This window comes from Leucoraja erinacea, chromosome 26, assembly GCF_028641065.1.
Source record: "Leucoraja erinacea ecotype New England chromosome 26, Leri_hhj_1, whole genome shotgun sequence".
Taxonomy (NCBI): Eukaryota; Metazoa; Chordata; class Chondrichthyes; order Rajiformes; family Rajidae; genus Leucoraja; species Leucoraja erinaceus.
Window position 1 is genome coordinate 329,875 of NC_073402.1, and position 13,830 is coordinate 343,704.

At 43.4% G+C, this 13,830-nt stretch overlaps 1 protein-coding gene across 1 annotated transcript in view; it reads left to right on the top strand.

Moving 5' to 3' along the window:
* Positions 1 to 13,830, top strand: part of LOC129709593 (angiopoietin-2-like) — a 158,799-nt gene that overhangs the window by 83,002 nt on the left and 61,967 nt on the right. Inside the window, 2 exon segments of the mRNA XM_055656041.1 lie at positions 410 to 612; positions 5,722 to 5,846. Coding sequence (XP_055512016.1) covers positions 410 to 612; positions 5,722 to 5,846 — 328 coding nt within the window.

A 13,830-nucleotide genomic window follows, 5' to 3' on the forward strand; every position in this document is an offset into this window, starting at 1 on the left:
TTTAGCACTCTCCCTTTAAACTATGTATTAGTTCCAAAGAAATCCCATGCCATGCTGGGGAAAGTGACACAACATGGGATTTAACTTTGAACATTGTAGGAGGCCCAGAATTACTTAGATAAATGATCAGTAAGAAGGTAGACACAAAATGCTGGAGTAACTCAGCGGGACAGGCAGTATCTCTGGGAAGAAGGAATGGCAACGTTTTGGGTCGAGAGTTAAGAAGCGTCTCGACCCGAAACGTCACCCATTCCTTCTCTCCAGCGATGCTGCCTGTCCCGCTGAGTTACTCCAGCATTTTGTGTCTACCTTTGATTTAAACCAGCATCTACAGTTCTTTCCTACACATTATCAGTATGAAGGATGGTTTTAAATTACTCATTTCTCCATGTTGTTTTCTTGCATTCAGCTTTCTGGAGCAGAAAATCATAGAAATGGAAGACAAACATGAATCTGAGCTGGAATCAGTGAAGGTGAAGCAGAGCACCATTAGTGGTGACCTGGAGAAGCACATGAGCACCATCATGGAGAATAACAGTGCCCTGCAAAGCCAGCAGGTGTCACTCATGGAGACCGTCAACAAGCTGCTGAATATCGTTTTCCACTCCAACGGTTAGTGATCATGCCAAGCCAGACCACCGTGTAACATCATTGTAGTATTAGAGTTGTCTGGGCTGCAAGAATTGCTTGAAAAGAATTGGTAAATGCATTGTCCTGCAGCGAGTTTGTTTCCATTCCGTAAACATCAACGATCTAGTGGGCTGATGGGACTTCGCATTGTTTAAAAGCATGAACAATATTCAGCCTCTTCCCCAGATGATTACCAAGGCTATTCCTGCACTGCAGATGCTGACACTTAGGCTCATATCTGATGTTGACTTGACATAGTCATGGTCTCCTAGTGGTCCTAGCCATTCTGTAGTTGCACCCAGACTTTATAGATTTTAGAGATACTGCGCAGATTCCACCAAGTACATGCCGACCTGCGATCCCCACACACTAACGCTATCCTACACAATAGGGACAATTTACAATTTTACCAAAGTCTGCAAACCTGTACGTCTTTGGATTATGGGAGGAAGCCGGAGGACCTGGAGAAAACCCACATGGTCACAGGGAGAACGTACAAACTCTGTACAGATAGCACCCGTAGTCAGGATCAAACACGGGTCTCTGGCGCTGTAAGGCAGCAACGCCATTGTGCTGCCCTTAGTTCACGAAAAACAAAGTAAAATAACAGGGTGAACAGAAACAATTCATTCACTGGCTTGAGCACAATAGGACTCTCCACTTGTGTTGAACGCGGAGTTTGGAGTAAACACTTTTACAAAAGATTTTGACACGTCCAGCCCATGGCCAATGCATTCCTGTCAATTATGGAGAGCTGATTAAACTCCTGAAGATCATGTCTGTTGGAAGCAGTCAAGGAAATCTCCAGGTATCCTAGCTGCTAGAGATATCATCACTGGATATTACTCCTTTACTGGAACCTTGGTCAAGAATATGAATATGAAGTAATAATATTTTATTATTTTATTTTATTTACAAGGCGGCACAGATAATTTGGTTGATAAATTTACATTTTATCGCGCAATGGATAAAGTCGAGCTATATGTGGGAAGGAACTGCAGATGTCGGTTTAAACCAAAGATAGACAAAAGCAGGAGTAACTCAACGGGTCAGGCAGCATCTCTGGAGAAAAGGATTAGGTGACTTTTCGCATCAACACCCTTCTTCAGACCGAGAGTCAGGGGAAAGGGAAATCAGAGATATAGACATAGAACAAATGAATGAAAGTTATGCAAAAAGGTGACGATGATCAAGGAAAGGTGGAGCCTTTGTTGACTGTGGCCTAGGTAACAAAGAGCTATACAGACAATGAAACTCAACAGGATGATAGTGGAACTAGGTGACTAGGGTGGGGGAGGGACATGGCCAGAGAGGGGATGCAAGGGTTACTTGATATTAGAGAAATCAGTATTCATATCACTGGTTTATAATCTGCCAAGCGAAATTCCTCCAATTTGAATGTGGCTTCACTCTGACAATGGAGGAGGCCCAGGACAGAAAGGTCAGTGTAGGAATGGGAATGAGTTAAAGTATTTGGCAACCGGGAGCTCATATGAAGGGGACATGACTTGAGAATTAAGGGACTGAAGTTTAGGGGTAACATGAGGGGGAACTTCGTTTTTATCATTTAAAAATAAATTGGATAGTTATATGGATGGGAAGGGAATGGAGGGTTATGGTCTGAGCGCAGGTATATGGGACTAGGGGAGATTATGTGTTCGGCACGGACTAGAAGGGTCGAGATGGCCTGTTTCCGTGCTGTAATTGTTATATGGTTATATGGTTATATGGTTATCATATAGGCCAGGGCAGGCTATGCTGTTTTCGTCATATCATAGTTAGATGTAGGTGGATAGCAATATGGTTTTGATCCCTGAGCAGATGCCCTGCCTAACAGGTGTTCCGAATCAATGTTTCATGATTTAATATTTGCCTTCCTGAGAAACTGGCGCTTCATAACCAACCAATGATCCAAACAGGCTTTTGCCTGGTCCAGTTACTCATCATTGGTGATTTTCTAACAACTACTTGCATGAAGGTCCTTCCTTGTGTCGTGACTGACTGACACAGTTCCGTCAATTTATTAAACTCATGCTCACTGCACAGTGGTGACAGTCCGTTATACAGCGTGAAGGACCTTCAAGTTACAAATAACCAGCCCTTCTAAACGCACCTGCCCCTTGAGCCCAAGGCTAACCCTCACTGGGTTAACGGAAGAAGAGTAAACAAATGTCACAAGGTGAAGGTGATGGGAGAAAGATTTAATAGCAATCTGAGCAGCAATTGTTTCACACAAAGGGCGGTGGGTGTATGGAACGAGCTGCCAGAGGAGATAGTTGAGGCTGGGACTATCCCAACATTTAAGAAACAGTTAGACAGGTACATGGAAAGGACAGGTTTGGAGGTATATGGCCCAAACACGGGCAAGTGGGACCAGTGTAGCTGGGAAGTGTTGGTCGGTGTGGGCAAGTTGGGCCAAAGTGCCTGTTTCCACACTGTATCACTCTATGACTCTAAAAATATGCCACCCAACCAAGCAAAATGATTGAAATGGCAGAGGCCTGTGACTGAAGAAGGAACTCGACCTGAAATGTCACCTATTCCTTCTCTCCAGAGATGCTGCCTGACCCGCTGTTACTCCAGCGTTTTGTGTCTATCTTCAGCCTGTGACAATCTGCTGACCACAGTATCATAGCAACATTATATCATGGGAAATGATAAAGTGGGTTGACAAGGACAAATCTTTTTAATAATATTAAAATCAAATTATGAAATCTATATAACGAATAAAGAAGAGCTGTGTTTGTAAATTATGTTGTTTTGGGCGGCACAGTGGTGCAGTGGTAGAGTACCAGATAACCAGGGTTCAATCGTAACTATGGCTGCTGTCTGTACGGAGGTTGTACGTTTTACCTGGGACCGCGTGGGATTTCTCCGGAAGCTTCATTTGCCTCTCACACTCTGAAGACATGCAGGTTTGTGGGTTAATTGGCTTCTGTAAATTGTCCCTAGCTTAAGGCCAATTGTCCCTAGTTCCACGTTTAACAATACTTTGCTGGTTGTTTATTTTGGAGAAATCTGCAACATACAGAAAGATTCCATGCATTACAGGGAAACTGGCTCTTTTCCAGCAAGGCCTGAGACAGAGATAAGCTCATTGAAAGCAGTTTGTATATCCTAAAGGTTAAATTAATATTAATACAGTGCTTGAACTATCAATCCAAAAAGTACTGAATGTGGTAATGCCAACCCATATAGGGGATTTCATGAAAAGTAATACAAAACAAAAATTTGGTGATTATGGTTTTAAACTGTCTGCCCCCTTTCCTGCCTTTCAATCTGATCACAGTGTCAGTTACAGACAGCTGAGATCAGCCTTGAGACACAATGCTGGGGATGTCCCCCTGGGTTCTGGGGCAGGGCTGAGTGTTGACGCCCCCCCTGCATCACATATCTGCAAAATTACATGCCAACCACTTGAGAGGATCACCAGTGCCAGCCAAGGGGACACCAGACACAATTAGTTTAGAGATACAGCGTGGAAACAGGCCCTTCAGCCCACCGAGTCCACGCCAATCAGCGATCCCCGCACACTAACACTATCCTACGCACACTCGGGACAAGCTCCATACAGACAGCACCTGTAGTCAGGATCAAACCTGCGTCTCCGCCGCTGGAAGGCAGCAACTCTGCTGCTGCGCCACCGTGCTGTCTCGTATTTGTATTTGTTGTTTTTTATTTTGATGAATAAGATCTGGTTCATATGTTCAGTTGGTACCTAGTAGGGATGTGGGACTATTTTCACGGATTTATTTATTAAATTATTAATTTAATAAATAAAAAGGCTGTTGTTTCACCTGGAAAAATATAGGAATTGGCACAATGGGCCATTCAATGATTATCTAACGAGTCTGTTTTTTTGCCAATAAGCCTTTACCATGTCCAACATGACCTTTACATACATTTCTTTATTACCTGTTACTGTAGGCAGGTAAAATGACCACTGTCAATAGGCCCCTTTAACACACCCTGGTCAATACAATTGGAGTAGTACAGTCGCACATCGGTAGACTGATTCCACACATCGCCAGAGATCCAAGTTCGATCCTGACTACGGGTGCTGTCTGTGCAGAGTTTATACGTTCTTCCTGTGACTGTGTGGGTTTTCTACGGATGCTGTGATTTCCTCCTTCACTCCAAAAACCTGCAGGTTTATAGGTTAATTCGCTTTGGTAAAAATTGTAAAATTCAAGAGTCAAGGAGTCAAGAGTGTTTTATTGTCATATGTCCCAGATAGGGCAATGAAATGATTGCTTGCTGCAGCACAACAGAATATGTAAACATAGTACATAACGGGAGAAAAAAAGTTCAGTGTGTACATGTACACATGCACACATACTCAAGAAGTAAACAAATATAATGCAATAATAATAGTAGTCTGTTGTAGTTCAGAGCTTATTTGTTGTCGTGTTTAACAGCCTGATGGCTGTAGGGAAGAAGCTGTTCCTGAACCTGGACGTTACAGTTTTCAGGCTCTTGTACCTTCTTCCCGATGGCAATGGTGAAATGAGTGTGTGGCCAGGATGGTGTGGGTCTTTGATGATGTTGGCAGCCTTTTTGCGGCAGCGACTACATAGATCCCTTCGATGGTGGGGAGGTCAAAGCCGGTGATGAACTGGGCAGTGGTCACAATGTTTTGCAGACTTTTTCGTTCGTGGACGTTCAAGTTGCCAAACCAGACCACGATGCAACCAGTCAATATGCTCTCTACCATGCACCTGTAGAAGTTCAAGAGAATCCTCTTTGACATGCCGATTCTCTGCAATTATCTCAGGAAGTAGAGGCCTTCTTTATTGGCCCTACAAATTGGCCCTATTGTGTAGAACAGTGCTAATGTACAGGGTGACGGGTGGTCAGCCCAGACTCAGTGGGCTGAAGGGCCTGTTTCCGCACTATAACTCTAAAGTTTAAAGTGCAATTGGAGAAATTGATTCCTTTAACCTTAAGATACAATAAATAATGTTAACGTCATGCCAGTGATGATATTGTGACAAACATCACATATAAGTCTCGTATTGAGCAATGTGCTTACAGTAATAGATTTACTTTTCATGCTGTTGGGAATAAATGTTTTCCCTGTTCATTACATAGAAATCCATCAAATTCAAAAAGAAGAACCAGTAGTTTTTAAAGATTGCGCTGAAGTGTTCAAATCAGGAATAACCAGAAGTGGCATCCACACGCTCCATATCCCAAATGTCACGGAATCGGTGCAGGTAAGAGGAAAGCCCACGGCATTTATCATGAATTTGACGATAGCTTTTCTTTAGCTCTTTACTTCTGCTCAGGAAACCACAGATCAAGGTGTATGTGTGAAGTAATTTAATTTAGTTTAGTTTACTTTAGTTTTGTTTAGTCTAGTTGTTAGTTTAGTTTAATTTAATTTAGACTATAGTTTACATAGAAACATAGAAATTAGGTGCAGGATGAGGCCATTCGGCCCTTCGAGCCAGCACCGCCATTCATTGTGATCATGGCTGATCGTCCCCAATCAATAACCCATGCCTTCTCTCCATATCATATAACCATATACCATATAACAATTACAGCACGGAAACAGGCCATCTCGGCCCTACAAGTCCGTACCGAACAAATTTTTTTTCCCCTTAGTCCCACCTGCCTGCATTCATACCACAACCCTCCATTCCCTTCTCATCCATATGCCAATCCAATTTATTTTTAAATGATACCAATGAACCTGCCTCCACCACTTCCACTGGAAGCTCATTCCACACCGCTACCACTCTCTGAGTAAAGAAGTTCCCCCTCATATTACCCCTAAACTTCTGTCCCTTAATTCTGAAGTCATGTCCTCTTGTTTGAATCTTCCCTATTCTCAAAGGGAAATACCTTTCCACATCAAAGTCTATCCTCTATCATTTTAAAGACCCCCCCCCCATTAACCTTCTGCGCTCCAGAGAATAAAGACCTAACTTATTCAACCTATCTCTGTAACTTAGTTGTTGAAACCCAGGCAACATTCTAGTAAATCTCCTCTGTACTCTCTCTATTTTGTTGACATCCTTCCTATAATTGGGCGACCAAAATTGTACACCATACTCCAGAATTGGCCTCACCAATGCCTTGTACAATTTTAACATTACATCCCAGCTTCTATACTCAATGCTCTGATTTATAAAGGCTAGCATACCAAAAGCTTTCTTTACCACCCTATCTATATGAGATTCCACCTTCAAGGAACTATGCACGGTTATACCCAGATCCCTCTGTTCAACTGTATTCTTCAATTCCCTACCATTTACCATGTACGTCCTATTTTGATTTGTCCTGCCAAGGTGTCGCACCTCACATTTATCAGCATTAAACTCCATCTGCCATCTTTCAGCCCATTTTTCCAAATGGCCTAAATCACTCTGTAGACTTTGGAAATCCTCTTCATTATCCACAACACCCCCTATCTTGGTATCATCGGCATACTTACTAATCCAATTTACCACACCTTCATCCAGATCATTTATGTACATGACAAACAACAAAGGACCCAACACAGATCCCTGAGGCACCCCACTAGTCACCTGCCTCCAACCCGATAAACAGCCATCCACCATTACCCTCTGGCTTCTCCCATTCAGCCACTGTTGAATCCATCTTGCTATTCCTGCATTTATACCCAACAGTTGAACCTTCTTAACCAACCTTCCATGAGGAACCTTGTCAAAGGCCTTACTAAAGTCCATATAGACAACATCCACTGCTTTACCCTCGTCAATTTCCCTAGTAACCTCTTCAAAAAATTCAAGAAGATTAGTCAAACATGACCTTCCAGGCACAAATCCATGTTGACTGTTTCTAATCAGACCCTGTTTATCTAGATGCTTATATATATTATCTCTAAGTATCTTTTCCATTAATTTGCCCACCACTGAAGTCAAACTAACAGGTCTATAATTGCTAGGTTTACTCTTAGAAACCTTTTTAAACAATGGAACAACATGCGCAGTACGCCAATCCTCGGGGACTATTCCCGTTTCTAATGACATTTGAAATATTTCTGTCATAGCCCCGGCTATTTCTATACTAACTTCCCTCAATGTCCTAGGGAATATCCTGTCAGGACCTGGAGACTTATCCACTTTTATATTTTTCAAAAGTGTCAGTACTTCTTTTACTTTGAACCTCATAGTATCCATAGCTACTCTACTAGTTTCCCTTACCTCACATAATTCAATATCCTTCTCCTTGGTGAATACCGAAGAAAAAAAATTGTTCAATATCTCCCCCATCTCTTTTGGCTCTGCAGATAGCTGTCCACTCTGTCTCTCCAATGGACCAATTTTATCCCTCGTTATCCTTTTGCTATTAATATAGCTGTAGAAACCCTTTGGATTTACTTTCACCTTACTTGCCAAAGCAACCTCATATCTTCTTTTAGCTTTTCTAATTTCTTTCTTAAGATTCTTTTTACATTCCTTATACTCCTCAAGCACCTCATTTACTTCATGCTGCCTATAATTATTGTAGATCTCCCTCTTTTTCCGAACAAGATGTCCAATTTCCCTTGAAAACCAGGGCTCTTTCCAATTTTTACTGTTTCCTTTCAACCGAACAGGAACATAAAGATTCTGTACTCTTAAAATTTCCCCTTTAAATGTCCTCCATTTCTCTTCTACATCTTTCCCATAAAACAAAATGTCCCAGTTCACTCCTTTTAAATCATCTCGCATCGCATCAAAGTTAGCCTTTCTCCATTCAAAAATCTCAACCCTAGGTCCAGTTCTGACCCTCTCCATAATTATATTGAAACTAATGGTATTGTGATCACTGGACCCGAAGTGCTCCCCAACGCATACCTCCGCCACCTGTTCCAGTCTCATTTCCTAACAGGAGGTCCAGCACTGCCCCTCCTCTAGTAGGTACCTCTATGTATTGCTGCAAAAAAAATATCCTGCACACATTTTACAAACTCCAACCCATCCAGCCCATTTACAGAATGTGTTTCCCAGTCTATGTGTGGAAAGTTGAAATCTCCCACAATCACTACCTTGTGCTTACTACTAATATCTGCTATCTCCTTACATATTTGCTCTTCCAATTCTCGTTCCCCGTTTGGCGGTCTATAATACACCCCTATAAGAGTTGCTACACCTTTCCCACTTCTCAATTCCACCCAAATAGCCTCCCTAGATGAGCCCTCCAATCTATCCTGCCAAAGCACTGCTGTAATATCTTCCCTGACTAGCAATGCAACACCTCCACCTCTTGCCCCTCCAATTCTATCACACCTGAAGCAGCGAAATCCTGGAATATTTAGTTTCCAATCACAGCCCTCCTGCAACCACGTTTCACTGATCGCCACAACATCATACTTCCAGGTGTCTATCCAGACTCTAAGCTCATCCACCTTTCTTACAATGCTCCTAGCATTAAAATATGCACATTTAAGAAAACCCCTGTCTCTTATTCTCTGTTTATTTCCTTTTTTTTCTTTCTCCTCTTGTGTCCGAGTGCTTTCCGTTTCTGCTTCCTGCCTCCCATTCTGTCTACTACCTTTCGCTATTTGAGTCCCTCGCCCCAACCATTCTAGTTTAAAGTCTCCCCAGCTGCCTTTGCAAATTTCCCCGCTAGGATATTGGTCCCCCTCGGGTTCAAGTGCAACCCATCCTTTCTGTACAGGTCCCACCGTCCCCAAAAGAAGTCCCAATGATCCAGGAACTTGAATCCCTGCCCTCTGCACCAGTCTTTCAGCCACGCATTTATCCTCCACCTCGCTCCATTCCTACTCTCACTGTCGCGTGGCACAGGCAGTAATCCTGAGATTGTTACCTTTTTGGTCCTTTTTCTTAACTCTCCTCCCAACTCCCTAAATCCTCCCTTCAGGACCTCTTCCCTTTTTTTACCTATGTCATTGGTATCTATATGTACCACAACCTCAGGCTCCTCTCCCTCCGATTTCAGGATATCTTGGACGCGTTGAGACACGTCCGAGACCTTGGCACCAGGGAGGCAGACCACCATCCTGGTCTCCCGACTGCATCCACAGAATCGCCTATCCGACCCCCTAACAATAGAGTCCCCAATTACTATTGCCCTCTTTTTTTCCCTACCTTTTGGAGCAACAGGGCCGGTCTCTGTGCTGGAGGCCCGTCCACTCTCGCTACCCCTGGGCAGGCTGTCACCCCCATCCGTACTCAAACAGGAGTACTTATTTGCGAGGTGTACCGACATTGGAGTACTCACTCGTGCCTGCCTCTGCCCCTTGCCCTTCCTTAACGTGACCCACATGTCTCTCTCCCATGGTTTTGGAGTGACACCACCTCTCTATAACTCCCCTCTATGACCTCATCACTCTCCCTGATCAGAGCGAGGTCATCGAGCTGCTGCTCCAGGATCCTAATACGGTCCCTTAGGAGCCCCATCTCGCTGCACCTGGTGCAGATGTGGATGTCTGGAGGGCCATCCGACACCATGACCTCCCACATCTGACATCCAGAACAGTATACTGCTCTGGCTGTCATTCTCCCGCCTTACCCTGGATCTGATACCAGTATAATACAATAGAAACTGCTGGGAGAAATCAGCAGGTATCTGACTCACAACAGCTGCTCCCTCGTGACCTTTAAACTGCCCTTTATTATATAAACAAAAAGCACTGTACCTTTAGCCCACTGTACCCTTAGCTCACTGTACCTTTACTAAAGAACTGCACCTTTAACCAGAAAGCACAAATGCTAACCTGAGGTTGCACCCAATCAGCTGCTTCCTCTAGTCTGCTTCCACCAATCAGCGGCTTCCACCAGAACCCTCCCTATGGAGAGTGGAACGTTACGGATTTCGGTAAAAGCCCTGACCCTCCTCGACTGCTCACCAACGGTCCTGGGCCTCTGTGAAAACAAGCCCCGCGCCCGATTTAAATACTCACCGCCCTGACCCTCCTCCACTGCTCTCCAACGGTCCTGGGCCTCTGTGAAAACAAGCCCCCGCCCGATTTAAGTACTCACCGCCCTGACCCTCCTCCACTGCTTTCCAACGGTCCCTTGACTCCACTAGCCCCTAGAGCTCTATCTAACTCTCTCTTAAATCTATGCCGTGATTTGGCCTCCACTGCCCTCTGTGGCAGGGAATTCCACATATTCACAACTCTCTGGGTGAAAACGTTTTTTTCTCACCTGAGTCTTAAATGGCCTCCCCTTTATTCTAAGACTGTGGCCCCTGGTTCTGGACTCGCCAAACATTGGGAACATTTTTCCTGCATCTAGCTTGTCCAGTCCTTTTATAATTTTATATGTTTCTATAAGAACCCACTCATTCTTCTAAACTCCAGCCTAGTCTTTCTTTCTTCATCTGGCAGTCCCAGAGGTTCAGAGATTTCAAAGGCTCCTCAAACCTTAATCTTTTCATCCTCTGGATCATTCTCAGAAACCTCCCCTGGACCCTGTCCAAAGCCAGCACTTCATTCCTCAGATATAAGGCAAAAATTGCTCACAATATTGCAAATGTGGCCTCACCAGCGCCTTATAAAGCCTCAGCATTACATCCTAGATTTTATGTTCTAGTCCCATGGAAATGAATGCTGGCATTGCATTCACCTTCCTGATAGCACATGGCTCACTGAACTGCTTCATAATGTCAGCATCACCACTTCTGCCAGAGTATCTGGAAAGAACCTGTGTGATGATGTTGAGAAACTAGAATCCTTTTTGCAGTGCCTGATCAATCTGCCCAGTGCTGTAGAGGCATTCTGCTGAGGGGGAAAGAAGCAACCTTTGCTCAACCCTGTGGTTACTCACCTGCTACTGTCCATCAGTACTCGATGCAGAACACTCAGCTCCATAAATACAACTTCACTGACCTTGCTCACACAGCAGTGAACTATTGCAAATAGCTTAAGTTCAAGTCTGCATGGAGCCCAACGCATTAACATTCATGATTCTGGTCACGTTGATACCCACAGCCAATACAGTCCATGCTCCATTGAAATCAATGGCTGGAGAATTCATCATCATCATCATCATCATCATCATCATCATCGTTGAAAACATTAGCGACACATTGGTGTTGGTTTCCGATGGGAATGGTGACGGATGCACCACACATCTCTGTCCCCCAGTTCCTGCAGACTTCTGCCACTAGAAGTATAGTATTTTGGTGTGTGTGCTTTATCATCATTCCTTACAATGCTATGTACGACAGTGATCGCAACTTCTACTGAGGTTTGGATGGCCATTGGCTCGCTAGAAGCTCATCTGCTCTTTGACAGGTCTTGTTTTTGATCCTGCTGGGGGTCCACAGTCCCCTCCTCACCTGGCAAGCCGACTATCTGACCATGGAGCAGGTAGCACGGGATTACATGGTACCCGTGGTGGGGGGAACTTCCCCTGACTTGACCTGAAAGGAGAACTGGTATATTTTAGTGTGGCCCACTTTACTGAGGTTCACTTACACAATGCATCTTGCTGAGGCTGAGATGGGAATTGTTCTCCGAACTGTCTGGGCCAAATGTTCCTCTCATCCCTCTCTCTTTGTGCCCTTCGCTCATCCAATCAGCTAAGTTGTACTTCAATGGAAATGCTTGCTAATTTGAGCAGCTAGTTAATGTAGGAGCACTGAAGCCAAGGCTATTTATTTCAGTACAAAAAAGACACAAAGTGCTTGGGTATCTCAGCGTGTCAGGCAGCATCTCTGGAGAACATGGATAGGTGCAACTTCAAGTAGTACCTATTTTCTCAATTAACTTTTTTTAAGTGACGTTTTTCTGCTCGAGATTGAATTTATTTGGTACATGGAATACAATTGTTTGGACATTTTATCTAGTTTAAAGAACTTTACTGTGCTAAATTCTCCTGATTCTTGAGCATCAGCCAGCAGACATTATTCTGGAATCAGTAATTCTTTGAAATCACATTGGTGGGGGTGTTCTTCCAGTTGTAATGCCTGGTCAGCTACACAAGAGCAAATGAGGGCGGCACGGTGGCGCAGCAGCAGATCTGTTTTGTTCCAGCACCAGAGAACCCGGGTTAATTCCAGACTTTGGATGCTGTCTCTACAGAGTTTGCACATTCTTCCTGTGACCACATGAGCTTTCTCCGGGTACTCCAGTTTTGCTCCCACATTCCACGGATGGGCAGCTTTTTAGGTTAATTTGGTGTCTATTGGTATAAATTCTGTAAATTGTCCCTAGTGTGTAGAATGTGAAAGTGGGAAAACATACAACTTGTGTATGGGTGACCAATGGTAGATATGGTAGAAATGGAGAACATTTAAAGATGAAATTTTAAGAGTGCAGAATCTTTATGTCCCTGTTCAGTTGAAAAGAAATAGTAAAAACCGGAAAGAGCCATGGTTTTCAACGGAATTTGGGCACTTGGTTCGGAAAAAGAGAGAGATCTACAATAATTATAGGCAGCATGGAGTAAATGAGGTGCTTGAGGAGTAGAAAGAATGTAAAAAGAATCTTAAGAAAGAAATTAGAAAAGCTAAAAGAAGATAGGAGGTTGCTTTGGCAAGTAAGGTGAAAGTGAATCCAAAGGGTTTCTACAGCTATATTAATAGCAAAAGGATAACGAGGGATAAAATTGGTCCATTAGAGTGTCAGAGTGGACAGCTATCTGCAGAGCCAAAAGAGATGGGGGAGATATTGAACAATTTCTTTTCTTCGGTATTCACCAAGGAGAAGGATATTGAATTATGTGAGGTAAGGGAAACAAGTAGAGTAGCTATGGAAATGATGAGATTCAAAGAAGAGGAAGTACTGACACTTTTGAAAAATATAATAGCGGGTAAGTCTCCAGTTCCTGACAGGATATTCCCTAGGACATTGAGGGAAGCTAGTGTAGAAATAGCAGGGGCTATGACAGAAATATTTCAATTGTCATTAGAAACAGGAATAGTACCGAAGGATTGGCGTACTGTGCATGTTGTTACATTGTTTAAAAAGGGTTCTAAGAGTAAACCTAGCAATTATAGACCATTTAGTTTGATGTCAGTGGTGGGCAAATTAATGGAAAGGATACAGAGATAATATATATAAGCATCTGGATAAACAGGGTCTGATTAGGAACAGTCAACATGGATTTGTGCCTGGAAGGTCATGTTTGACTAATCTTCTTGAATCTTTTGAAGAGGTAAACTCGGGAAATTGATGAGGGTAAAGCAGTGGATGTTGTATATATGGACTTCAGTAAAGCCTTTGACAAGGTTCCTCATGGAAGGTTGGTTAAGAAGGTTCAATTTTTGGATATT